General features: G+C 50.3%; 1 protein-coding gene across 1 annotated transcript in view; it reads left to right on the top strand.

The window, feature by feature from the left end:
* PAX5 (paired box 5) overlaps positions 1–27,929 on the top strand; it is a 189,690-nt gene that overhangs the window by 45,348 nt on the left and 116,413 nt on the right. Inside the window, exon 6 of the mRNA XM_022600108.2 lies at positions 18,651–18,826. Within this exon, the coding sequence (XP_022455816.1) occupies positions 18,651–18,826 (176 nt within the window). The remainder of the gene's footprint in view (positions 1–18,650; positions 18,827–27,929) is intronic.

Raw genomic sequence — 27,929 nt, 5'->3', positions numbered from 1 at the left:
AGGAGTCCCCTGCTAGGATCTCTGGGGAATTTTCAGGGATTCCGCCGTGCCACCGAGCGAATAAAGAAAGCCCTTCCAAGAGGCCGAGGGCCCTGGGGAGAGGCCAGAGGCCAGACCCCGCTCCTCCGCCTCGCTCTCGGGGCGCCCCATCGGCTGGGAACGGAGGGCAACTGTCTTCCAGGAGGGCATGGGGGTTTCCTGCGCGGGGTGGCAGGAGAAAGAAATCCAACCGCGTCAGAACATGGCGCAAAAAAAAAGGGAGAGCGCTGCGCCCTCGGCAAGGAGGCGGCCCGCCTGCCCTGCCTCCGCCAAGCATTTGCAATTTAATTGACATTTGGCGGCAGGAAGCCAATCAGTACAAGTCAATTGACGTGCCGAGATAAAACTAATCGGCGGCCGGCGCTCCCCCCGCCGGCACGGCCGCGGCGGGGCCGCGGGCACAGCGTGGCGGCCGTGGTGCCGCGGGCCCGGCCCCGGCAGGTACCGGCGTTGGCGCGTGTCTCGGCCCGCGAGGGGGCGGCGGGCGGCCCTCTGACTGCCGCGCAGCCCACGGCGGCCGGGATAGGTCCGTAATGAATGACTTTATTTGCCGGGGCCCTGCTGAGAACAATTGAGTTTGTTATGGTAACAACGGATGCCAGCTTTCCGGGCCCCGGGGAGAGCGGGCGCGGCGGCAACCGGGAGCTGGGCAGCGGAGCAGATGAAGCGCGCCGAGGCGAGGGGTGCCGGCGGCGGGGGACCGGCCCACCGAATGTCAGGAGCCCGAGGGACACTGTGCGCCCCGGAGCCGGCGGAGGAGAGGCCGGATTGCTGGGCCTCCTTGGACGGAGGTGCTGGGGTGGATGATGCACGCCACTCTCGCCTTGGTCTGCAGTGCAGAATTGGGCTGGGGGGTTCATAAATTCCTTGCTCTCTTGTTGGACTGGCCCGTCCTCCTGGTGTTCCTGCGGCCTCTTCTTCCATCTGCTTCTGAGTGTAAAGGTTCTTCTGGTCTTGCTGAGTGATTCCCTGACATCAGTTTTTTGTCTTTTGCTCCAGTGGAAAAGTAGAAAAAGACACAAAGGCATCCCTGCCCCCTGGGGCATGGCTTGACAAATTCAGGTCTGCATATCAGCCCATCACGTGTGGTGATGCTGTCTCTGAGCCCTCTGCTCTGGAGAGAGGGCCTTCCTTCCATCTCTGTCCCCTGTCTGTATCCCCATTCTTTGTGGCATGGCACCTCCCACAGGAAGCCCTCCTTGTCCCCACAGAGAAGGCTGCCAGCCACATGGCCGCCTCTGAGTCCCTGCGGCCTTCTTCTGCCTCCCCCATCGGTTGGTGACTTCCAAGGGCAGGGGCCACCTCTGATTCCTCCCAGTTGCTCCCTTAGCGCCCAGCTTGGGACAGAGCATGGGTGTGGAAGGGGTGGATAAGGGGATGCATTTTTTTCTTCTTTTCAATCTCTTGCTTTCCCTCTAGTTAGAGAACCAAAGCGTTCCTTTTTCTCCCCCCACCCCAACCCCCTTTCTAGTTCTGTTTTCAGGCACACTATCATTCATTCATTCACTCAACCAATATTTACTGAGAAGTAGCCATGTGTCAGATACTCTGATATGAAAGGCCCTTGACTTTGGGGAACTTACTGACCAGTGAGAGAAGATAGTGCAATGCACGTGATAAATATGTGTCAGGCGCCTACTGTGTGCTGAGTAACGGCCTGAATTCCTTGAGTTGGCACAGGCTTAATAAGGGACCCCTGTCATTGCATTCAGTGACCCTTGGTGCCACCCTGTGACAACCGCTCTTATTCAGAAATGTACAGACTGATGCTTACTGTGTTTAAGAGGCAGCACGATGTTGCGGAAGGAGTCTAGATTGGGAATCTAACGCTGGTTTGCTGTGCGAGCTCTGTCCATTTTTTTCCCCCTCTCTGGGCCTCAGTGTCCTTGTCTGTAAAACGGGGGAATTGGAATTGATGGTCTCTGAGGACCAGTCGAGTGTGAGTCGTCCACAGGGGAGATGGAGGCAGGACCCAGGTCTCTGCTCCCAGCCCAGTCTTGCAATGTGACCAGTGCAGCTGACGTTGAGACTGAAACACTCACTGTGTGACAGGCACCGTGTACGACGCCAGCCTTAAGAAACGTAGGTACTATTACTGTTTCCCTTTGGCAGATGGAAAAGATGAGAGGTTAAATGATCAGTCTAGGGTCATGCAGCTAGTAAGTTGGAGGGCTGGGATTCAAACCCAAGCAGACTGGTTTCAGAGCCTGTGCACTTAATCACTCTGTTAATGGCAGAGGTAGCACGTAACCCCCCACCCCCACCCCTGCAATCCCTCCCCTGCGCTTACACCTCACCCGGTCTTAGTCCCACCTCCCTTGCTCTCTGAGCTCCAAAGCTCATTCTGCATGTATGCAGGGCAGCAGGAGCACTGATTTGTCAAGGTGTCTTTTCTACCCCTGGCTTTTTGCTCTTTTCCTTGGTGCAGATGGCTGAGAGAAGACCCAGCAGAAGGGGGAAGCTGTTGTGGAACCTGGGTCCCTTCTTGGCTCTGTCCTAGCTGGATTATTGTATCTGGAATTGGGTTGCTAAAAAGGAGAGGGGGAATCCAGTGTTGTCTTTTTAGGAACAAGCTCTTACTATTCATGCCTGAGGAAGTACATTTATTTTATAGTTAATTTTGGCACCTGTCTTCCTGTTCCTCAGAAGGGGTCTGGAGACCTCTTTCTCTCCCTAAAGATACCCTTTTTCAGAAAGACAGATTAGGGTGATAGTTTCAATATGAGATGGTCCTAATTGGCAGAGCTGAAGGGGCCTTGGAAATCGTATACAGTGAGTTTAAATCCTGTCAAATTAAAAATTGTTAAATCCTCCCCTGTTTAAAACAAGTATTTTGTAGTGCTTCCTTTGCTATCCTAAAATGAAATTTAGAGAAAATATAACCTACCTATACACATAATTTAAAAATCAATATAATGCCCCAATTGTAACAAAGAGGGGAAAGAAAAATAAAATCATAATTAAATGACGTATTTCATTATGTAAATGCTCCAGCCTGATTACAGCAGAAGACATAATAAAGTAGTCAGTTGCTTGCACTTATGCGTAGAATCACCATGAATGTGGCAGCTACAAATGTGGACAGCTGTGTTTTCTGGCAATACAAATACCTATGGTGGTGTTGCCATCAGCAAACTGATTTTCTGAAATTGTGAACATGTCTTGATAAAATTGCAACCAAAGCGAAGCATAATCTTCCCTCAATTTATGCGATGGTTGTATTCCTGGAAAATTCAGTGTAAATTAAAACCCCAAGTTTGTGTATGTAAGTAAAATAGTGTTAGGTTCATGGCTCAAATATTTATAAAGAGAGTTTTCACCAACTTGAATGTATGATGAATTATTCCAAAGATGTGTGGGATGCAGGGCGATCCTTCACTGGCCTGGACTGGGGAGCATCCTGGCTCTGCCCACTAAATGCCATAACTCCTCCCCAAATAACAGTAAGTCACAGATTTCCGAAATCTCCTCTGATTTGATCACCCTTGTTGAGATCCACTGCAACAAATGAGTTTCTCTTTGGGGTCTCTTCCTTTGGGAAGTTCTGTGACTGTGAAAAAGCAAAATCTGCATATATTGTGCATTTTGTGTGGAGGACCCTGTGCTGGGAAGGCAGAGATGCGTGGCCTGATGTGCACCTGGGGCTCCTGCATGGGTACCAAGCTCCCAGGGAACCACAGTTGGTGAGAGCCCCACCTACATCTTATCTCTGTCTGGGATACCCTCTGCCTCCTCTCTCATGCCTCCAAGTCCAAATCCTGGCTCAAATGCCAACTCTTTCCTCCAGGAAGCCTTTCCTGACCCTCTCCCTGACCCCTAACACCAGACAGACTCTGTCTCTTGGCGCCCACCGTGTGCTCTTCGGTGCTCTCGTAGGGTACTTTCCGATGCTTGAATCCTAACTCCATCTCTAGGCTTCTTCCCCCTGCTAGGAAATGGGCTCCCCTTACAGGGCTATGCTTGGGGTCGGAGCACCAGCAAAAGACGAATGAATGCTTGAACCAAGGGATACAGCTTAGCCAGGTGCTCCTCTCTGAACACACCTTGTCCTTTTTTTTTTTTTTTGCGGTACGCGGGCCTCTCACTGTTGTGGCCTCTCCCGCTGCGGAGCACAGGCTCCGGACGCGCAGGCTCAGCGGCCATGGCTCACGGGCCCAGCCGCTCCGCGGCATGTGGGATCTTCCCGGACCGGGGCACAGACCCGTGTCCCCTGCATCGGCAGGCGGACTCTCAACCACTGCGCCACCAGGGAAGCCCCGCCTTCTCCTTTTTAATTAGGCAAATGGCTTCCCTTTTCCTATTCTCACTCCCTGCCCTCATCCGCTGACCCGAGGTGTTTGCCGTGCCGATGATACTGTCTCAACCTGCGGCCCCCCTGGCTTGCTTGCTCTGACCCAGTGCTGCAGGCTTGGCAGGATTTATTGACCCCAGTGCACAGATGAGATGAGATGTGCTGTGTAAGGTCACACAGCTGGCAAGTGGCAGAGCCAGAGCTGGCACCTGGTATACTACCATCTTTGCAATTTAAACTCTTCTAAGGCCGGGCCTCCTCCCTGGGGAGTCATTCATCCATTCACTGGCTCCTGACTGAGAGCTGGGCACTGGGGCCTCAGTGATGGTCAAGGCCTGGCAGCCCCCTTTGTTTTCCCTGAGGGAGTTCTGTCTCCCAAGCCCTAGGCCAAGCATGGAAAGGCTCTTCATCAGGTACCCCCAGGGAGGGAGTGAGCACTCCTTCACAATGGGAGGCTGCCAAGGAGTGGCTGTGGCTGTTTCCTTTGTACCTGTTTTTGTTTTTGCTTTTTTTTTCACTTTCAATGAAATATCCACTTTTACCTGTTTATTCTACAAGTGTTTATTTTGTGCCTACTATGTGCCGGACATTATTCTTGGTGCTGGGGACACAGCAATGAATGAGACAGACGAAACCTCTGCCCTCATGAATGACATTCTAATGAGGGAGAATAAATAAATAAGGAAAATAAACAGCATGTTGTTAAGTGCTCTGGAGGACAACAAAGCTGGGTAAGGAGATAGAGAATGAAGCCAGGCCGGGGGTAGGGTACATGCTGGTTTGTGGAGGGTGGTCATAATGATGAGATGCCATTTGAGCAGAGACTCTAGGGGAAGGAGGAGGGAGCCAAACAGATACTGGGGGAGGAATGTTCCAGAGAGAGGGAACAGCACATGGCAAGGTGTGAGTGAAGCAGGGGTGTGCTTGGCATGATTGAGGGACAGCAAGGAGGCCGATGTGGCCAGAGCAGAGTAAGTGGGAGGAGGGTGGGAGGAGGGGAGGTCAGGAAGGTGGGGCTGCAGGCCAGGGGACCCAGATACAGTAGGGTCTTGTAAGCCATGACCCACTGTAGATTTTGCTCTCAGTGAGATGGGGCATCAGTGGGTGGCAGCCCAAAACATCTAACAGGGAAGTTCAGAGGTGCGTCTGTCCTCCACCACCAGTGAGTCTCTTAACTCTGGCAGACTTCCCCTCTTCATCATCTCCTGGACCTGCCCCTGAACCTGGGTAGCCATTCCCGCCGTGCGCTCTTTCCTGGGTGAGGGCCTCCATCTGGCCTCTGGGCCTTTTCTTATCCCCCTCCAAGAGGGTCTCTACTCTGTGGCCACAGCAGCCATATGAGCCCATCTACCCCACAACCGTTCTGTGTCTGGACTGAATTGTAAGTGTATTGACAAGGGCCCGACTATTTGGAATACAGATTGAAGGACCTGGGAGGTAGCGTCTGGGGCTACTGGAAGGTGTACAGGGAAGGGGGGCAGCGTGATGCAGTGTGAGCCCCAGAAGCCCTTCCCCCACCCTCAACAAGCCCTTCATCTCAGCCCCATATCTGGCCTCAGCAATGGCTCCCCCCAGAGGCACCTACTTTATTTATTGCTTCTCCCCAGCTCCCTGTGGGCAGAGGAAAGTCCATTAGTGTGTTTGCAGACTCTGCCAGCTCTAAGCAGATGCAAGGCTTATTTGCAAACTGTCATTGCCCTGGCCTCCTCCAGAGACCTGCATGCTGGGCTCAGCTTTTTGGTTCCAAGAGCCTCCTCCCCCAGGCAGACAGCCGGGTGGAGCCCCTGTGCCCTGATTTCCCAAAGCACAACATCTTAGCTTGTTAGGAAAATTAAATTAACTGCCATGAAGGAACCAAAGCAGCACATTGGGCCACGTTGAGAGTGGAGAATGAGGTTCTCTGTTGATAGGAGCTCACTGGCTTGGCGTGAATCAAGGGAGGTGTTGAGAGAAAGCATGAAGAATCCTGGGCTGAGGGCCTGGGATCCAGGTTTGAGTCCTGACTGGGATGCTGAGTGTCTTGGTGACTTTGGAAAACTGTTTACTGCCCTCTGGGTCTCAGTTTCTAAGCTATAGAAGATGCTGCAGCTGATCTTAGAATCCATCGTAAGCTCTAAAATTCTCTGAACCGAATTTTGAGGACGTTTCCTTCGTCCAGGTGGCCAGGGACAGAGTGGTATACCCAAAGTGACTCCACAGTTCTGAAATTGCCTGGAGGTCGGCCTCAGCTGGGTAAGAGGCACTCAGGAGCTGAGATACCAGGGCTCTCAGGCTCAACTGGCCTGATAGCTCTGCTGTGTGACCTTGGACAAGCTGCTTCCCCTTCTCTGAGCCCATTTTCTTATCTGTAAATGGGAATGATAATCTCTTGCCCATCTCCTGAGGTTATGGTGAGAATCAGAGAAGCTGATGAATGTGAAAGGTCAGCGTGAATGTATACTTGAGGAGTGGCTATTGTTATTGTCGTTGTTGTTACCATTTCCACATGTGCCTTACTCTGTCTGGGCGCGTACAGCTGCCAATATAAGAACATGCCACCGCTGAGTACAGAGCCCAAGCACATCAATTTAGCTATGTAAAAGGGAATGATGGTGCTTCCGTGCAGAATAAAGAGCCTCTCTTATAATTTGTGCTTTTTCAATTCCATGCCATCATAAATCCACCACTCATGTGTGTATGTCTGGTGGAAAAACACATCACAGATTTACACAAAAGCCTCTTGAGTTCTTTTCAGCTGGGACAGGAGATGACACACGTTGGCAGACAGAGGCTGATCTCTGTGTATCCAAGAGGAGTCAAGCCAGTCCAAGTATATCTAACAGGTCAAGCTCTGAAATGAAGAAGCAATAAGCCAGTGAAATGGTACTATCACCGAAACATGATTGATCAATTGAATTCTATCAGAGACAGTGGACAGTGAGATTAACTCAGGCCTGATAGGTTCAATGAGTTAAAGCATGATGTTCATTTCAGCTTCATTTCACCAGTCTTTGCTTGTGAAATTGGTCAATCAATAGAGGTTGAAGATCATATATATATATATATATATATATATATATATATTGGGGACCATCTTATGGGGAATATAATCTTGGTAGTTGGCTCCTGGCTGGGGCTGCCTGCCTTGGGTAATGGAGACAGAACAGGGACTCCATCAGCCCCATCGAAATGGCCTGATATCTTCTCCAAATGAAAAGTATTTTTGGATCTCTGATGATTTATCTTTTTTTCCTCCCTCTCACTTTGATCTATGACAAAACCCATACCCATCTTGGAGAAATATAGTGATTTCTCCCGAAAACATTTGTGCAATGATCAGATAGATACACTTCAAAATATGAACCTTCTTTGTAGTTATATTGCCCTCAGAAAAAAATAAAGACAGTAATTTAAAAACTCAAATGGGGGTAATGCAAAGATATCAGAGTAAATATGATTTTATACCCTTTTATTTATTTATTTCTGCACAGTGGGGGATGGGGAGAGACTGCTATGTGCGTGAAAGCCGAAAAAGGGATGCATGCCTGAGAAGTCCTTCTAGGTATAATTAAAACGAAGCCTTTAGCATTCTTTGATCTCATTTGAAAGCACAATTCACAGAAACAAATCATCCTTTTGCTCTTAGTAATATTTCATTTGCTTTGGAATATTTTCACTATGGTGGTTAACATCCTTCCTAATTAGTGTGCATATCTCTCTGTAAGGTGGAGTGATTAGGTACTACTGTACGAGGTAATAGACTTGGACAGTACGGATTAGAGAGAACAGACTTGTCCTGTGGAAATGCATAAGGTATTACTTCCTTCCTGCCTGTTCTTTGAGGTCATCTTGATTCATTTAAGCACAAAGAAATCCTGTCTCTTCATACCAACACCATGGGAGCTTCAATACTGTATTTGTACTGTTTGTACATCAGAGTATATGTTAGGCTCTGGATAATAGATAATAGTACCAGGCCGCTAAATGGGGAGGAAAGAGCCTTGCACACTTTACTCCCTCCCCTTCCCCCCAGTTCCTGCCCTCTAAACCTACTGAGTTATAGCCATTCCCTGGTGCACCAGGCTTTTTTGTGCCTCCAGACCTTTGCATGTGCTGTGCCCTCTGGTTGGAATGCACTTCTTGCCTGCCCCTTTCTTTGGCTAACTCCTTCCTACTCATCCCTAAGACTTGGGCTTCATCTTTTCCAGGGGGCTTTTCTGGATCACCCCTGCTCCCAGTCTGGATTAAGTGGAGTGGTTTAGTGTAGGGGTGGGAGCAGTCTCTGGAGCCAGATTGCTTGGGTTTGGATCCCAGCTTGTCCATCTCTTAGCTGTGTGACCTTGGGCAAGGTGCTCCCTGTGCTCCCTGTGCCTCAGTTTCCTCATCTGCAAAATGGGAGAGGGCAATAACAGACTCAACATCACTGAGTTGTTGTGAGGATTAAACAGATAAGTTGCTTAAAATAGTGCCTGGCACAGAGTAAGCTCTGTATAAGGAGTGGCTACTACCGTTTTGTTCCCACGGCTGCCTCTGCTTCTCAGGTTTGCTTCTGCCTTTGGCTCTTGGGGCGGCTTACCATTACTGCATTGGACCTTTTCACTTGTCTGTGTCCCCCACTTGAAGACAGGGGTTAGAACTTAGCTCTCTAGCTCAGGTGCCAAGTGCAGGACCAAACACTCAGCAGGAGTTTGGTGCATGCTGCTCAGGAATGAATGGATCCATGAGGCTTGGAACAGGAATCAGGGGCCTCATGTGTTCCTAGGCTCAGCTCACCTTGGACCTGCCTTCTGGCCCCAAACAAATCCCTTTGCCGTTTCTGAGTGTTGAATCATCAGTCCTTTGGGGTCTTTCCCTCACTGACAGCCTATGACTCATTGGGTAACACACGGCACAATCAGATTCACTCTGGTCGAACCTGAACGTATTCGGCAATTTTACAATTTTGCGTTTTCCTTCCCGAGAAGAAAGATTGAGTGAAACTAATGGCTGAATAATGGTCGTTCCAATGGAATTTTCCTCCATGCCGTTCTGATTTTTCTCAGCGTGCTGCCCCGGTTTAGGATGGCATTTATAAAATCACCTGGAACATCGAGTTTGGTTCTGGGCTGCCGTGGGACCTTTCTAGCCCTGCCACCCTGATCCCCAGCACAGGGCCTGGCTCACATAGATGCTCTAGAAATGTTGCCGACTGAAGTTAGTTGTCTGGGCCTGGAATCCTTTCCCCTTATGCCAGCACCTTGTCCCTTCCCCTTATCTGAGGTCTGGCTCTGATGTTTCCTCCTCCAGGACCCACCTCTGTGTTGTTAGTCATCTCTGAGTTACCCTAATCATTCAAAACACCATGCAGAGAAGAGAAGCCCTGTGAATTATTTTGTGTAGAAGAATTAATGGCGTTTTGTTGTTGTTGTTGGACTCTGAGCACTATGAGACTTGCTGTGTTTTCCTTTTGGTGTGCGTCACCAGGAAGCTTAGCGCTCAACTGAATTTTGGTAGTTTATCATCCTCTTGTTTAAAATTTTGTGAATTGCCTCAGCACTTTCTTAGAACGTAGAACATAAGCTCTTAGTTGCTTCACTCTTTCTCCTCCGGGATCACTGATATATTGGAGGTCACTTCCAAAGGTTTTCTCCGGAGTTCTCTGATGATGCCAGACACTATCCTATTACTGAGTTCCCCTGAACCATTCGGACTTGCAGCCCCTCAAGTCTTCCCAGGTCACTCATTCAGTCAACAAACATCGATTAGCATCTCCCTTGTTTGAGGTGAGCCAGACATGGGCTTTGTCCTCAGAGAGCTTATACTCTTAGCAGGGAAGGGAGGAAATACAGGCATACCTTGGAGAAGTTTCAGATTTGGTTCCACACCACCCCAGTAAATCAACTATCGCAATAAATGGAGTCATACACAGTTTTTGGCTTCCCAGTGCCTATAAAAGTTATGTTTACCCTATACTGTAGTCTATTAATTCTGCAATAGCACTATTTCTAAAAATGATGTATGTACCTTAATTAAAAAATACTTTATTGCTAAAAATGCTCACCGTCACCTAAGCCTTCAGTGAGTCATAATCTTTTTGCTGGTAGAGGGTTTGAACTATCATGAGAATGACCAAAATGTGACACAGAGACACGAAGCGAACAAATGCTGTTGGAAAATGGCACCAATAGACTTGTTGATGCAGAGTTGCCACAAACCTTCAATTTGTAAAAAATGCAATTATCTGCAAAGCTCAATAAAACGAGGTATGACTGGGATAATCCTAGAAACAGCTCAGGTTTATTGAGTACTAACTACGTGCCAGGTACTATGCTAAGCATTTTACATATATCCTCATTCAATTCTTTCATTGATCCCATGTATCATTATGTATTGTTTCATTTTATGGATGAGAAAACTGAGGATTAGAGAGGTTAACGAAGTTTCTCAAATATCATAGGCTTGTAAGAGACAGAGTGAGGATTTGAACCTCCCTAGTATGCTGTATCACATCCATCACGGTGCTCAGCTTGACTCTTAAGACGTGTTAAAAGGTGTGCAAGTGCTCTACCATGTGACCTTGCTGTGACCTTGAACAAGTTACTTATTATCTCTTCCACTTTCCTCAGCAATAAAATGGGGATTCCAAGAGGATGGACCTCACAGGGTGGGTTGTGAGGAGTGAAATCCAGGATAATAGTGGTGGCCCATGCAACTTGCCGAGGAGACCTAGAAGATAGGGTGATTAATTGAGCCTTGTGCTTCAGAGAGGCCCAGGCTTTGATGGGCAGGGGTAGAAGATGAGTCAGCAGAGGGAATGGAAAGAACAGTGGTGTCAGGGAGTGGCATCAGGGACACTTGGGGAATGAGGAGTAGCTTACTGGGATGGTGTTGGGGGCTGACTAGAGGGGTGACCTTGACTGGAGGGGCAGGTCATGGAGGCCTGGGAGGCTTGGGCTTTGTCATGGGACAGCCTTGGAAGGGTTTTCCTGATATAAATGATGATAATAGCTTACGGTGTTTGGACACTAACTTTGTGCTAAGTGTGTCACAGGAATTATCTCATTTAATCCTTATAAAAGCCCTAGAGATGGTCCTGCTTACCATTGTTCCCAGTTTACAGATGAGGAAACAGAGGGCTTTAGTCTTAGTAGCTGACCTGAGGAGTAAAGGGAAGTGGAGAGAGCATTGGATCTGCAGACAAGAGACTGAGGCCCAAGTCCCACCTGAGTGATCTCAGTTACTCATCCTCTCTGAGCCTCAGTTTTCTCATCTGTAAAATGGAGTAAGAATACACATCTCACCCAGATGTTATGAGGATCAATGAAATTTAAGGATGCGAAAATAACTTGGCTCAGCCCTGGCACGGAGCAGTGTTCTATCCAGTGGGAGATCGTGGGGCTTGGAGAGCCTGTGTTCCCCATCATCTCTGTCACTACCCCTATATTCTTAGCTAAGGACAGATGATGCTCTCTCACTTTCAGTGGTATGTATGCAGGGCATTTTGCTGATGTAGCCCCAGAAAAAGTACCCTGTCTACCCTCACCCCCCCCTTTTGTAACCCATAGTCATGCCTATCACCTCCTATGGAGAAAATTCTGGAGCCACTACTGCCCTCAGCAAGCTTCCATTGCATCAGAAACAGTTTCTTAAAGCTGCAAGTTAGCATGGTCTGAATTTGGTTGGTCTCTGCTTTATGGATTGCTTTAAGAATTAGCCATGGCAGCCATCTGAGAAGACCAACCCCAAGCTCCCTGGACTCACCTGACCCTAGCTGGAAATGCCCCAGGTCACACCAGTTCAATGTTCCCAACCTCCCTGGCTTTAGACTCCTGTGGCAGATGACCCACCAAGACCTGGCTCTGTCCCTGTCTTCACTGGGGGAGGCAGGGCTGTGAGCATGGTGGGTGCCAGAGTCCAGAAGCAGCAAACTGGCTGGAAGTCAGCCTCCTTGGAGCACTGCCAGCCAGACCGGGAGAAGACCTCAGAGCCTGGGGTAAGGGTGGGACACAGGAGTTATTTTCACAATTTCAAAAAGATTAAGGGTGAATGCAGCCCAGTGAAGAAAAAAAGATTTCTCCTGTCTCTGACTTTCTCCTGGAAGCCCCCTCCAAGGGCCCCCTCTCCTCACATGTCCATTCTTAAAGTAAGTATTAGCAAAGAGAATGGGATCTCCTGGGTAGGTTTGGCCATCATTTAGGGGTAGAATGAATATTGGGGGGTGTCCCCTACAAAGACTGCACAAACAACCAAAATGGAAAAATAGGTTAATGCTCATTTAATACTATTTAGTTGACAAAATCTCGGTGGCTTTTGGAGGAGAAAATGTTTAGAAACAACTGACTCAGCCTCCTTAGTTTATTGATGGGGCATGTGAGGCCCAGAGAGGGAGAGGAACCTGTCTGGGCTCACACAGCAAGTAAGGGCAGAGCTGGGGCTAGAACCCAGGTCTGCTGGCTCCCAACCCTTTTCCCACTGGGCCCTGCCACTGCCCTGCCATGCTGAGGAGCAACTGTGAGGATAAAGGAGGCTGTGTCAGGGCTCTGGCTTGGGCTGGGCTCTGCAGGGAAATGGGACTCTGAGAAAGGCCAGAGACTGACCCAGTAGCTCCAGCCTCCTTTCCTGGGCTCTGGAGCCGCCAGCTGGGGCTGCATCCCAAAGGCCATGATGCCAGAAGGAATTATGGAGACTCCTGTTTGTTTTTATTTTCTTTCTTCCCAGGGAGCATCTGCAGACATAAAGTACATGACGATTTTTAAAGAAACAAACCAGAACCCTCCAAGAAAAATGCAAAACCCCTGAATCTGCTGTGCTCTGAAGAAAACGCAATGGGTTTATGATCTTTTAAGACACACAGGAGACAGCTTTCTCTTGACAGATGGGAATCTGAGGCTATTTTGCTTCCTCCCTCTTTGCGTGACCAGACCCGATTGTGTAAAGCTTTTAGCTTCAAAGCCAGGTTGTGAATAACATTGGTTTAACCTGAAATTTAAAGCCAGCATTTCTCTGCTCCCCGAGATGGAGCTTCCTGCCCCTTGCTCCCCTGAAGCTAGCTTCCAGAATGTTAATTCTACGAGCCATGGTTGACTAAGCCCAGCACTGGGTCTATTACATATTATTTGATTTGGAGTAGAAAAAAAGATTTAAAGATACCATGCCCCCTGTATACCTTTGTACTTTTGCCCATGTCTGTCCATATATTTAAGCATACCATTCACATTGTGAGTTCAGATTTTTCTCCCTGGAATTCAATGGGTCCGAGTGCTTCTGGAGCCTGTCTCCAAGATCACATTCTCCATTGAAGTGAGGCAGCACCTTTGTGGATGAGAAACGCTATGGAAGCGTCCATTGGAGGCCTGGAGGTTCAGACCTGTGCTTGTGCAGGGTGTGATTTTCTGGTGTTCACTTTTGTAGCCGTCTCTTTGCATGTAATCTGTTTCACTCATGCTCACCCACTGTCTGCGGTACCCAGAGATGGGTCAGCCATGTCCCTGGCCTTTGAGAACCATGAGCCTTTTCGTCAGAATATTTGTCTTGGTTGACACTTGCACCTTTACTGGTCTGATTATTTTTCAGTTAACATTTGCCTCTTCCACTGGATGTAACTCCATGAGGACAGGGCTGGGCCAGCTCATAACTCTGTGCCCAGCGTTAGCCCAGCGCCTGCTCTCTAAGGTTGGTTGAGAGAAGAATGAACAAACGAATGAATGAATGGGTCAAATGGAGGGACTGTGACATTTACAGGCCAGACCTGCAGAGTGAAGGTGGTATTACTAATTTGTTTACTCCACAGATGTTCTCTGTGGAGGAGACAGAGATGAATTAATCGTGGTGTTTCTCCCCAAGGTAGCTGATAGTGCTACGTGAGAGTGAAGGGCCCAGGGGCTTGACTCCTAATATGAGGGAGAAAGTGGTCAGGTGGAGCAGTGACTGAGGCATGAAGGAAGACACCCTAGAGGAGGCGGCATGCGTGCACATCATTAGTGTCTGTCCTGGCAACAGGGCCCACGCCAATGAGGAGCGATTTACCTTCCATATGGGCTCTGTGGATCACCTGTGGCTGACAGGCTGACTCCCGGCATCACCTCCAAATGTGCACAAATGTAAAATTCATCTTGCCAGTTCCTAGTCTTTCCAGACCTTGGGAGCAGGGCTTAGAAAGCACAGCCTGATCTACAGGAACTAGCAGTTCAGGCCCTGGGACTGAGAAATGTGGAGGGCGATTGCCTCCCCAGCCCCTTTCCGTGGCCCCCCTCCCCCCAGCGAGGCTCAGATGACCTCCGTGGCTATTGTGGCCTCTGTGGCTGCCTGACAGGACCCCCGCCTGCCTCTCCAGAGTCTCCTGGGGTCTCTTCCTCCCACTCCCTCTGTCCTTTTCATCTCCTCTGCCTGGCACACCCCCTCCATCCCATCCCCCACTTTGCCCTGCTGACATCTTGTCCTCTGCTCTCAGTTCGAGCATGACTCCGCTTTGGGCGACTTCCCTGACTCCTCCCGGTGAGGTCATTACACATGGCCGTTTGAATATATTTCTAGGCACTTTTCCTACTTATCACAGTTTGTAATCATATCTGTTTGTGTGAGCACTTGACTAAAGTGGGCTGCCCTTTCTTGTTTGCAAAGAGGGGCCTGTCTTGGTCATTGGTGTATCCTCTGTTTTGTGTTCGGTTTTTTAAAAATATTACCTGGTGCAGAGTAAACTCTTTATCAATATCTGTTAAATGAATGAATAAATGATCGTATATTTAGGAGTGGCCCAGGCCTTCTTAAGGAAATGACAGACTTTCTGTGCAAAGTGGCAGGTAGACTTCACCTCCTTCCCGAGGAGAGAAAGCAGGTGCAGGTGCTGGCAGGCGGGAGCAGTCAGAGGGGTCAGGATTGGGCCGAATGCCTGGAGAGGTGCCTCTTCCCAGCTCACAGTCCTCCATTCCGAGTCTCTGGGTCACCAAGACAGCCTGGACACTCTCCCGGGCTCCGCCCGTGGTGCTGTGGCTGACTGTCGGAAGGCCAGAGTGGGACGCGGTGAGCCTTCCTTCTGGGAGACTCAGAGCAGGCCCCAGCGCGGCCGCCTGTGCTGAAGAATGCGCGGTGTCCTGGGGGGGCGTTGGTCCTCCAGAGACCCCCAGTGCATGCACTTGAGTCAGCATGTGCCCTGAGCCTTAACTCTGTGCCAGGGTCTCCCTGGTGACCGGACAGTGACCTTGCCCACAGGAGCCCTCAGCCAAGCCATCTCCTCAGAGCTTCCTCAGTGGAGGTACAGCTCTGCCTTTCCAGAGCTCTGAGCTGTGCACAGAGCCCAGCCTGTGAAGCCCATGGGAGAAGACATCAGCATGAGGACCGGCTGGCTGCCAGGGAGAGGCCTCCTCCAGGGGCAGAGATGTGGAGTGTCTGAGGGGGCAGCCTGAGTGGGAGGGAAGAGGTGGGCACTGCCCAAGGGGGCTCAGCAGGGAGAAGCCTTGGCAGGAGACGTCAGGAGCTGGCAGATAGGAAGGAGCCTTTAATAGGGTCTGGCTGGTAGGATGGGGGCTGGGGACTATAAGTGAAGTTGGTGACCAGGGAAAAGTCTCCTAAAGTGGACGTGGTCTCTCTGACAGGGGGAGACTCAGCGGGAGCACTGGGGACCCAGGCCAAGGTCAAGCTTTGGCAGGAGTGACTGGGGCCAGGATGAGTGGCCAGAGCAATAGCCGAGGAGGAGCCAGCTGAGCCTCCTTCCCGTGTGTGTGTGTGTGTGTGTGTGTGTGTGTGTGTGTGTGTGTGTGTGTGTGTGTGTGTGTGTGTGTGTGTGTGTGTGTACCTGTGCACGCATGGGCTACTTGGTGGATGCCAGCCAATGGGAGAACACTGCTGGGCAGACACAGGCTGGGCCATGAGCTCCCACATCCTGCTAGTCTTGGTGCCCTTGTGGGAATGATCCCCATGGATATAGGCCATGACGAAAGAGGGGTCTCTGAGGATGATGTCCTGTGGGCAGGAGCAGGGACCTGTCTCGTGGTAGGCCAGTGTCACAGACTTCCAGAGGAGGGCCTCAGGCTTTAGACCGGGGGACATCAATCAGAGAGACCTGCTCCCTCCTTGGCCCACACATTGGGGTGTCTGGTCATTCAGTCTACAGCCAAGCTTAGGTATCCTCTTGGGTCAAAACTGATCTGGGATCCATTTTCTCAGGGGCGTCCCAAGCCACCTCTAAAGGCCCTTCCTGTCAAGGATGCTGGGGTGCTCTGAGCTATCAGCTGCCACGGGGGACTCTGCAAGGCCAGCACTCATGTGAACACCCAAAGCTGGTGTCTTTGTTCAAATGTCAGAGCCTGTATTGCAGTTGCCCTGGGTAGGACAGTTGGGGAAACACCAACCTGGGGCAGTGTCTCAGGGACACAATATCCCACTGCTTCAAGCTCCTTGGTTCAGCTTCCTTCCTCACATGGGTGGGGTTTTGACATGATGGATGAAGCCTAGGGTGGCAGTGGACTGGCGGGGTGGGGGGTGGGAGGGGGATTGGGCAAGGCCTTGGGTAAGGGCACCTGCCCGGGAGAGATCTGACACACGCTGGTTTCCCACGGGGGCTTCCCAATGGCAAAGGCAGGCCTCACCTCCGGGCCTGGCTTCCAGCAGTGTCTCTGGGCAGCCCTGCGTGAGCAACTCGGTCCCAGAGGGCCCTGAGGAATGATGGCCCTGCAGGCCATTTCCTCACTGGACTCTTTCATCCTCCTTGTTTTCTCTCATTTTGAATGGTTCAAGCCCAAAGCTCACGAAAGATATTTCAACCATTTAATTTTTAATTGATAATTCGTAGTATTTTCTTTGAAATGTAGGCATCATCACAGTGAAGAGCTAACAATACAGAACCCATAGAGAACTGAATCCTGTGCTTTCTTAGTAAGTTACATTTTGTTGAATAGGCAATACATTTAAAGTTCTATAATGAAACAAAACAAAACAAGCATGCCTTGAAAAGTCTCCCTCTCCTTTGCCTCCATCCATTTAGCTCCTACCTCCCTGAATGGGTAACCACTCTAAATGTCTCTCATGCTGCCTTCCAGAGCCATATATGTGTGTGTGTGTGTGTATACACATACACACACACAATGTGTGTAAAGTCTTATTTTCTTTCTTTTTTACACAAAACGTATGTATATTTTTTGATAAACTTATTTATTTTATTTACTTATTTTTGGCTGCGTTGGGTCTTCATTGCTGCGCGTGGGCTACTCTTTGTTGCGGTGCATGGCCTTCTCATTGCCATGGCTTCTCTTGTTGCGGAGCATGGGCTCTAGGGTGCACGGGCTTCAGTAGTTGCAGCACACGGGCTCAGTAGTTGTGGCCCGCAGACTCTAGAGCACAGGCTCAGTAGTTGTGGCACATGAGCTTAGTTGCTCCGCGGCATGTGGGATCTTCCGGGACCAGGGCTCGAACCCATGTCCCCTGCATTGGCAGGCGGATTCTTAACCACTGCACCACCAGGGAAGCCCAAAACGTTGTATATTATACATGCTGTGCTGCATCTTGTTTATTTATGTTTCATTTAACGATGAATCTTGAAGATCTTTCCATATCAATTCACAGATGGAATCCTCTTTCCTTTTTGTTGCCATACAGTACTCTACTGTGTGAGCATACCATAACTTATTTAACCAGCTCCTACAAATAAACTCTTGGGTTGTTTCCAGTCTTTTGCTACTAGAACCTTGCATATATATTACTTCCCATATGTGTAAGTCTAACTGTAAAACAATTTCCCAGAGGTACAATTGCTCTGTCAAAGGGAACTTGCATTTGTGATCTTGATAGATTTTATCAAATTGTCCATCACAGGTGTGTGACCAGTAGACTCCCATCAGAATTGTGTGAGAGCATCTGTTTCCTTACAGCCTTCCTAACACAGTGTTTTGTTGGCTGGTCACGTGATGTGGTGAAAGTTGTCCTGGGGAAGGGCGTCAGCTCTGGGACAAAACTATACCTCCAAGGGGATCTTCAGAGCAGGAGAGGCACCTGGTGGTTAAGCCTCTGAGTCAACCCGAGCTCCAGTCCTCAGGCAAATCAGTTAATCTCTCTAGGCCTCAATTTTCTTATCTGAAAAATGGGGGAAATAATGCCATCTACATAGGGTTCATTGTGAGGATTAGACACAATGATGCATGCTTCATGCAGGGCCCGGCCTGTGACCGTGGGAAGCTGGCTCTGGCCTAACCAGCAGGGCAACCTTGGCCAAAGACCCCCGCGTCTGAGCCCCTGTTTGTTTCCTCTCTCATCAGGGGAGGAGCTGGGCTCGTGGGTCTCTCAGGCCCTCTTCCCAATCCAGGGTCTGACATGTCTTCCCCAGCAGCTTGCGTGACCTGCACTCACCCCTCCTCTCTCATGCTCATCAAAGGTATTCAGGAGTCTCCTGTGCCGAACGGTCACTCACTGACGGGCAGAGATTTCCTCCGGAAGCAGATGCGGGGAGACCTGTTCACGCAGCAGCAGCTGGAGGTGCTGGACCGCGTGTTTGAGAGGCAGCACTACTCGGACATCTTCACCACCGCAGAGCCCATCAAGCCCGAGCAGGTATGCCCCCGACTCGCTGCCTCCACACCTGCCACCCGCATGCAGGCCTGGGTGACCCACCCAAAGGCATTCAGTGGGGAGTGGGTGAGAGTGCCAGCTTCTACTCAGAGCCGGGCTTCTCGTTCTCCGCCAAACCTGGACAGTGGCAGCATCCCACGAGGTCTGGAGCGTGTGTCTGGGGCTTCTTCAATTGCTTGCCCTGGTGCCTCCTCTCTCTGGCCGGCGGGGGGTTGTGCCGTGTCTGGCTGCTCTGCCACTGCTGTGGGGTGGTGTCTTTTCCCAGGGCTCTTTGCACAGGGTGGTGTAATGATCTTCTGGGCCACTTGAGGTGGTCTTGGGTCATCATCCTGTCAGTCAGGGTGCAGGTGGAAATATGTAAGCACCGTCTGGCCATAAACCAGGTTATGATGACACTGGTGTGTCCCCTACTGTCAGCCTTCTCGTCACGTTGTCCTGTCATGCTTTTAGAACTGAATCCAAGAGTCTGGAAATAAGGAAGTGTCTCATTGGACAAACTCGCAGCTGGGTCATTTGCAAGAGAGGGAAGGAAGCAGGATGATCCCTTGCTGAGCAGCTCCCTGCTCTAACCTGGGCCGAGAAGCAGTCACTGCCTGTGGCTGCAGAGATAACATCAGAAAGGCTCTGCCCAGTGAGAGGCTCTTGGGGCCTGGATAAGGTCCCTCCAGTACCAGATTCGATTCAGGAGACTGTTTCCTGGTGCCCCGTCTGTGACAGGCTTTGGGCTGTACACCTCGCAGGCACGGGCGGCTCAGACTTGGCTCCTGCCTGCCGAGAGCTCCCACCTCGTGGGTGAGTCACAGAGACCTGTGAGTAGTAACTTTCCCCAGCACTTGCTGGCTGGTCCTGGTGGGGAGGACTGGCCTGCTGAGCTTCCTCTACAGGCTAATTAGATGATGCTTCTGAAGTTTTTCCAAAGAGCCACCCAAAACAGTATAGGCTGCAGCACAGGCTCCTGTGGAGAGAATAGGTACTGGAGGGGACCTTGGACGGGGAGGAGTGAGCAAGGCCTCAGGGACCACCATCCTATGATAGTCTGGCTGTCTCTGTGCAGTTCCTCTGAGGGCTCTCACAGACCATCTAGCTACTTTGTTTTCAGATGGGGAAACTGAGGCCCACAGAGGTAAAGAGACTTGTCTAAGGCCACCCAGCAAGTCATGTATTCACTTAACAAACACTGATGAGTGTTTATTATGTGCAAGGCACGGAGCCAGTCACTAGGCACATGAGTGAACAAGACAGGCTTGGACCTGCCCTCAGGGAGCCTACAGATGTGTAGAAGAATCACAATAAAGAAGGATTACTCAAAGGGTCACGGATTACAGATGTACTAGGCGCTGAGGAGGGGATGTCTGAGGTGCTCCAAAGGTACAAAGCAGATGCTGAGCCAGCCTGGAGGCCACAATGGCTTATGCTGAGCCCCGAAGGGATGTGGTGGGGAGAGCGTGCCTGGCAGAGGGAATAGCGAGTGCAAAGATCCTGAGGTCAGGGGGAGTGTGGCAGGAGTGAGGAATGGAAAGAAAGTGTGGCTGGGCTTCAGGGAATGGGCTGGGGAGGCTGGGAGGAGATTTTGGGGAGCTGGGCCTGGTCTCGTAGACTGTGCTCAGGATTTCAGTCTTTCTCCTGCAAGTTGAGTGACACCTCCTCTGGGAATGACATAGTCATATGTGCTGGTAAGAGCTGATCTCACACGCTGTAGTTCCTGGGCTTCAGGGAGTCTGTTTCCATCACAGGCAGCCTCTCCCACTCAGAGCCCTTCGGAGAGATGGCCGAAGCCACATTCCATCTGACCCAGGAGGAGAAAGAAAAGAAACTCAACCCGGAACCTTCCTTGGATGAGGCCTACATTTCCCTCCAGAATCTGGGAGAAAAGTTACCTGCAAACCTTTGACAATATTACAGAATTTTAGAGCCAGCAGGGACCAAAGAAGCAAGCTATCAACCCCCTCATTTTCTAGAGGTCCAGAGAAAGGATAGGGTTTGTCTGAGGTCAGCCAGCAAGCGAGGGCCATACCTCTGGCATTTCTATTAAGCCCTTATTTACTTAATTCAGACATTAGGTGTTAGGGATTGTGCTTCCCTGTGTTTCATGTGATTCTCATGGAAACTCAGAGTCTAGTCATAGTTCATCCAGCGTGGAATGCCCTGGAAGCCTGGGCAGACTATAGGGCTTCGTATGTGACAGGAGTCCATCCAGGTATCCATTCACTCACTTGCTCAGACGCTCAGATGCTCATTTATCCCGCGTATTTCTTACATGCTGGCTGTGAGCCTGGCACGGTGCCGGCACCCAGGGCAGGGAGGGTGGGATGAATCAGGCATCAGCTCAGCCTCCAGCCACACAGGTGCAGTGTGACATGGATTCAGAAGCTGCAAGGTGAGGGAGAAGGTTCTATGGACCCTGATGAATGCAGATGTTGCCTCTGCTGGGAGCACAGGGAGAAGTCATGGAGGAGGCGACATTAGGGGACAGGTCATTAGGCCCATGTAGAGATGGGCCTCAGGGGAGGAGACCTGAATCACAAACTCTGTTTCTAGCAGTCTGGCCATGCAGTGTCCTTCAGAATGACGCGGACACGCCGAGGGCCTGTCTGACCGTGTGGGTTCTGAGGCAGGGCCTGCCGATAGGATAATGACTGACTCAGTGCTTTCTGGTTAATCAGCTTCACCTCCCCGTAATGGGGTGTAATGAGGAGAGATGGGAGGTGAGGCCACGGGGCTGCCGGGCACACACGCAGGCACTGGACTATGAATGACATACCCTTGCTCCCCACTCCCAGTCGCTTTGGACGAATGTCGGCCGAGCAAGGGGCCACAGGCTGGTAAGGGAAGCGTCAAGGGTACGGGTTCCTTGAGCCCCTCGTGCCCGCTGGCGGCCTTGCCTTGTGAGCCCAGAGTGCATGGCGGCGGTGCCAGGAAGGGACCCAGAGCTCTGTCTGCTGATACTGACCTCTCTTCCATTTGTGAACATCTGGTCTCCAAGGTCTAGTGGCAGTTTGTGGGGAAGAAAGATCGTGTGCCGGCCTTGGAGGTGGGGGAGTTTGACTTGAGACCAGCTTCTGCCCGGCGGGTCATGTCACTTTTTCTCTGGACCTCCGTTGCCATATCTGGGACAGTAGTAATTGTGGTGGTGACAACAGCAGCACAGCAATAGCCTAACAATAGCGGCAGTGATCCTGTACAGTTTTCTAAGTTCTTTCACATCCATCCTCTCATCGGACTCTCCATGTAAATGCCTGCTACACAGGTTAAGCAAGATTTGTGAGCTCCATTTTACAGATTGGGACATTTTTTTGCAGACTGTTCTCCCCATTTTCAGGCCCAAAGGGGACTCGTCGAGGATGCAGAGCTGGAATCTGACCTCAAGATCTTTTGTCCATCTTGCGCAAGATGGTTACATGGGCCTCCATGTCCCCAAACAATTCTAGGGGCCAGTTTTCTGACCGGCTGGTTTTCACAACTGGACTTTTGCAGCTAGAGTCCGCTGGTCATTGTAGAACCCTCAGATTCTTGCCATAGGCTTGGGTGGTCAGGTCCTCCTTAATCACCCACCTCTAACTGCCCAAGGGAAGAACATTCCTCTTCAGGGCCAGGCTGGAGTCCCACCTGTCACTTCCACGAGCTCAGAGCCCACCCTCACCTGGCTGCTTTTCCTGCCAAGATCTGCCCTGCGTGGGTGGGCCCAGGCTTCTCCCTTTTTAAAATAAATTTATTTATTTATTGGCTACGTTGGGTCTTCATTGCTGTGCTCGGGCTTTTTCTAGTTGTGGCGAGTGGGGGCTACTCTTCGTTGCTGTGTGTGGGCTTCTTACTGCGGTGGCTTCTCTTGTTGCGGAGCACGGGCTCTAGGCTCATGGACTTCAGTAGTTGTGACACGCAGGCTCAGTAGTTGTGGCTCGCAGGCTCTAGAGCACAGGCTCAGTAGTTGTGGCACACGGGCTTAGTTGCTCTGTGGCATGTGGGATCTTCCCGGACCAGGGCTTGAACCCGTGTCCCCTGCATTGGCAGGCGGATTCTTAACCACTGCGCCACCAGGGAAGTCCCAGGCTTCTCCCTTTTATGTGGGAACTTAGTAAACCCTTGTCCCTGGGTGGAAGGGGTTAATATATACACACTCCTGGGACAATGAAACACTTCCTTTTCAAAATGGTTATTGAAAAAGCAATTCTGTTTTCCCTACATGTGGAGTGAGTAAAAATCACCTTGGAGGAGAAGAGAAAAAAAAAAAAAAAGGAAACAACGGTGGGTGGTATGTGTGCGTGTGTTTCAAGCAGTGGCATCTGTTTCAGTAAAAGTCGCATTGACGCTGTGGTGGGTGCTGAGCTCCTGGCAGGAGCTGGTCCCTCCTCTGGCCACCAGGAAGGCCGCCACCAAGCACAGCCTGCCGTATTTACTCTCGACAGACTATTAACCAACAGTAGGCTATTAATCTGGCTTTTGAGCCTTCACTAAAGCCCATAAAAGCTCACAGTTGTCAAATGGAGTTCATTTTAATTTCCTTTCAATCACAGTAAATTATTCAGGTGATAAATCAGCTGGAGCAGCCTCCTGGCTGTAATAGAAACCCTAATTCCTGGCTAATTATCCAGCCCATTGCTGCCAACAGATCAATACGGACGCAAAATGGAACAGGCCCAGGGCCCTCCCTCCCATCGGGCCAGAGACAGAAAGACAGCTGGGGAAGGGGGACGTGCTGCTGACCTCCCAGGAAGTTCAAAGGTCATGGAAGGTTAAACCGGGAGAAGTCCTGTCCCTTGTCTAACAGAGAAGTCACCAGAAATGCCTCCTGCTCTCATAAGCTGCTTTGCCCTCTGAACGGTGGCATTTCTCCAGGCTGGTGGGCCTGGGGCTGAGCATTGCCTACTCTTGTGGGCGTCCTCCTCCTGGGAAGGGGCTGGTTTGTGTTTCTGAGCATGATTGAGCTTGGTCATCAGAGATGGCTTGAACCCTCCCTGAGTCAGAAAAAGGGCTGGGGACTGTGGGGAAAAAGATGAGGTGGTGGACATGCTTTCTTTCGTCAGGGAGCTCCAGGAGAGAGGGTAGGGAGAGAAGGGAGTGAGGAGACAGGTGTGCCAGGCTAAGAATGGGGGAAGGCTTCTTGGAGGAGGTGTCATTCGTGCTGTGCCTTGAGGGATGGGCAGAATCCAGCTCTGTGGAGAAGGTAGAGTTGGTTGGAGAGGGCACTCTAGGCAGAAGGAGCGGCACGGATGAAGGCATGGAGGAGCGCAAGTACAGCAGGGAACTGCAGGCCGGTCTAGGTGGTTGGAATATGGGCTGAGTGAAAGAAAGTCAGAGACAGTGGGGCTGGAGAAGCAGGAGGACCCTAAACCCCAGAGGGCTGGAATGTGGAGGTGAGGAGGTTTGGCTTTGCTTTGGGGGCAGTGTGCCCTGAAGGGCCCCGAGTCTGTAGCCTGGACTAGTCTGCTCTCCTGGAAGCACCCTTCAGTGGGGCTCCTGCCTCTTGTCCTGTCCCTGCTGCACTGTTGGCTTTCTCTTCCTGAAGCTCATCCTCACATACTAGCCCCTCGTGGTTTCCCACTGCTCAAAGCCTCAATCCCAGCTCTTCATCTCCCGCATGACCCTTCGCCACTCCCACAGCCCTCTGCTTGCCTACAAGATGCTCTGGCTGAAGCCGGGCCTAACCCCTCACTACTCCACATGGGCTGGGCTCCTCCTGTCTGAGGGGGCCACAGACGGTGGGCTGGCGTGTGCATGTGTGTGTGTGCGTGACTGTGTGTATGCGCGGGCACGGGAACCCCAGGGATGGCTCTGAGCATGCAGGGTGGCAGGGACTGCGGTTATTACTACTTTCTTGATGTTGTTGTTCTCACTCCAAACTCCTGCTCACAGTTTCTCCGAATGGAACATTCTTTCAGTCTGTTTCTAAATCTATGCAGTCCAGCCCCAGCAGGAGTCCTGCCTGCCCTGGGAGGCCTTCATTGACCCACTTAGCCTGCACTGACTTACCTCTTGTCTGAGTTCATAAACGCACTGGGTTCTAATCATTACTGTAGTAATTGTTGTAGCGACTGTGTATTCATTTCTTACCATGGGCCTGGCTCTGTTCTGAGGAGAACGCTTCTAGCCCCGTCTCATTGCAAAGTCACAGAGCTCCTATTATCCCCACTGTGCAGACAGGACGGCTGAGGCTTGGTGAGATCAGTGCAATGACTCAGCCACAGGGCACAGTAAGTGTGGAGCCAAGTCGGAAGCCAGGTCCAGAGTCCAGGCTGGTAGCCACTGGGTTACCCACAGTTACAGCACAATCAGGCTGTCCACCGATTCTTCTGGGCGGGCAGTGTCCTACAGATACACCCTGAGGGTCCAGTCGGCTCACCCTGGGAGCTATGCATGAATTAGGAAGTGCTGTGTCTGCCCGCAAACCAACGTGGTCTCTGGAGGTATGAACCGAAGTCGGGGCATTGACTGTCCCCTTCTACTCTGTGCTAGCTGTGCTTCTCTCTCTCTGCCCTTCCCCTCGTAGGGCTGTGCTCAGGGCCAGGCTCCTCCACTGCAGAAAAAATAGAGTTTGCTCAGAAGAGGTGATTAAAAATCTTACCTAGGGGCTTCCCTGGTGGCGCAGTGGTTGAGAGTCCGCCTGCCGATGCAGGGGACACGGGTTCGTGCCCCGGTCCGGGAGGATCCCACGTGCCGCGGAGTGGCTGGGCCCGTGAGCCATGGCCGCTGAGCCTGCGCGTCCGGAGCCCGTGCTCCGCAACGGGAGAGGCCACAACAGTGAGAGGCCCGCGTACCGCAAAAAAAAAAGAAATCTTACCTAGGAGGGATGACTGGAGAAATTAGGGCTGTTTGGTATGAAGAAGGGAAGACTTGGGGGTGTGAGCAGGGAAGGAAACAAGCTAAGAGAACTTTCTAATAGCCCAAGCTTTCTCACAGTGGAGTGGGCTTCCTTGGGAAGTAGTGAGCTTCCCGTCACTGGAGGAATATAAGGAGAATCTATCCTTTTTCATATATGCTGTATTAAAAGTTTAAGAATCCACAGAGATGGGAGATTGGGATGGATATATACACACTACTATATATAAAATAGATAACTAATAAGGACCTACTGTATAGCACAGGGAACTCTACTCAATACTATGTAATGACCTATATGGGAAAGAATCTAAAAAAAGAGTGGATATAAGTATATGTATAACTGAATCACTGTGCTGTACACATGAAACTAAAGCAACATTGTAAATCAACTATACCCCAATTAAAAAAAAAAGAATCCACGGAGGGCTTGATTAGCTAAAAGTCAAGGTCCTTCCAACCTGAAAGAATGATTCTAAGGTAAGAAGAGTGAGACGGTCCACTGGGAAGAGGGGAAGCAGTAGGGGAGGCAACAAAAGGAGAAGACCTTTTATGCTGCAGCATGGCAGGGACACTGAAGGGCGGCTTCCCCTCAGGGATCCTCACTAGGGTAGGCAGAGAGGCCTGGGTCACAGGGGCCATGGCTCTGAGCAGTGAAGGGCTGGAGGCTGCAAGGTCTTGGGAGGCCAATGATGAGTTCAGCTCCTCCAGTGCACAGAGCAGGGCTGGGGTTTCTGGTGAAGACACCAGGGCCAGAAGTCTGGATACCAGTGGCTGGTGCCAGCCTCCGGGCCCACACACAGTACCAGCATCCTCTGCCCAGGAGTTCACGGCCAGACGCCTCGGGAGTAGGGAGTGGAGCGGAGGATTAAACAGTGTCCTGCCAGCAGGTGCCACTGCCTGCAGGGGGGCTGGCAGAGTGTGAGGCATAATTGAAGGTAGAGGAATTACTAATTAAAAAACCCCGAGGGCTTCCCTGGTGGCGCAGTGGTTGAGAGTCCGCCTGCCGATGCAGGGGACATGGGTTCGTGCCCCAGTCCGGGAAGATCCCACATGCCGCGGAGCGGCTGGGCCCGTGAGCCATGGCTGCTGAGCCTGCGCGTCCGTAGCCTGTGCTCCGCAAAGGGAGAGGCCACAACAGTGAGAGGCCCGTGTACAGCAAAAAAAAAAAAAAGAGCAAACATTATTTTGTAAATTACAAAAACCAAAAAAACCTCCATAGAATTTTTGGTTCCAATAACAAGGTCTGACCTATCCCATCTTAAACAATAGAAATACTGGATCAAGTATAACAATGAAAAAAAATATATCTAAATACCTAAATATATATATATATATATATATATATATATGTCTTTGAGGTTTAAATAAAGAGAGAGAAATCCTCTGGCGCTGGAAATTTAGAAGGAACTCAGAGCCAGAATTCTACATGCATGAGCTAATGTCCCAGCGGCCCAGGATATTGTTCCTAGTGAACAGGGGCTGGAGTTTTGATGCTGGTGTTAAGACAGAAGATACACTTTTAGACCTATGTAATATGGGAGTTGAAACTGAAACTCTTGCTAAAAACTTGAAACCTGGAAGGACCATACTTTCCATGAAATGAACAGTAGGCTGAGGGAAGCAGCAAGGAAACTTGATTCTGTATGAGACTCAGGGGGGAACCAAAGTTTCCTATGACAAGTTGAAATCCAACTATGGCACATACAGGTGTTGCATCTCACTTTATATTACTTGCAAGAAACCCAAGAAGAGAAATTAATATAAAAACTAGGCTCATGTCAGTGAAATTCTTGAGATGCCGAGCAGAAGCACATGAAAAGTTCTCATCTGGATACTTTCACAGTCCATTACGTACAATGTGCCTACAGAGTTAATGTTAATTACTGAAGATGAGCTCACAATTAAAAAATTGCAAACCACAGAAGGGCAAGTCAGGAGATATAACCAGGAAAATTAGTACTCCAAGAACCTAAAATACCAGGCAATCTGAAAGAGACAATAAAATGACTAAAGAGATGAAAAAAGGACTAGAAACATTAAAAAAGAACAAAACAACATGAAAAAAGAATAAGCAGATTAGGAAAAGAACCAAATAAATTCTCTAAAAATAAAAAATTTTGTCATCAAAGTTAAAAATTCAATTGATGGGTTAAATAACAGGGTAAGACAGAGCTGAATAGAAAATTAGTGATTTGGGAGACAGAGCTGAGGAATTTGTCAGGAATGCAGTATAGAAATCTAAAGAGTTGGGAAATATGAAAGAGAGAGT

Source organism: Delphinapterus leucas, chromosome 6 (assembly GCF_059928025.1).
Source record: "Delphinapterus leucas isolate spDelLeu-1000000601 "Yukka" chromosome 6, BTC_Dleu_Yukka2, whole genome shotgun sequence".
Taxonomy (NCBI): Eukaryota; Metazoa; Chordata; class Mammalia; order Artiodactyla; family Monodontidae; genus Delphinapterus; species Delphinapterus leucas.
The sequence above is the reverse complement of the archived record's forward strand: the minus strand, read 5'-3'. Positions and strand labels throughout refer to the sequence as shown.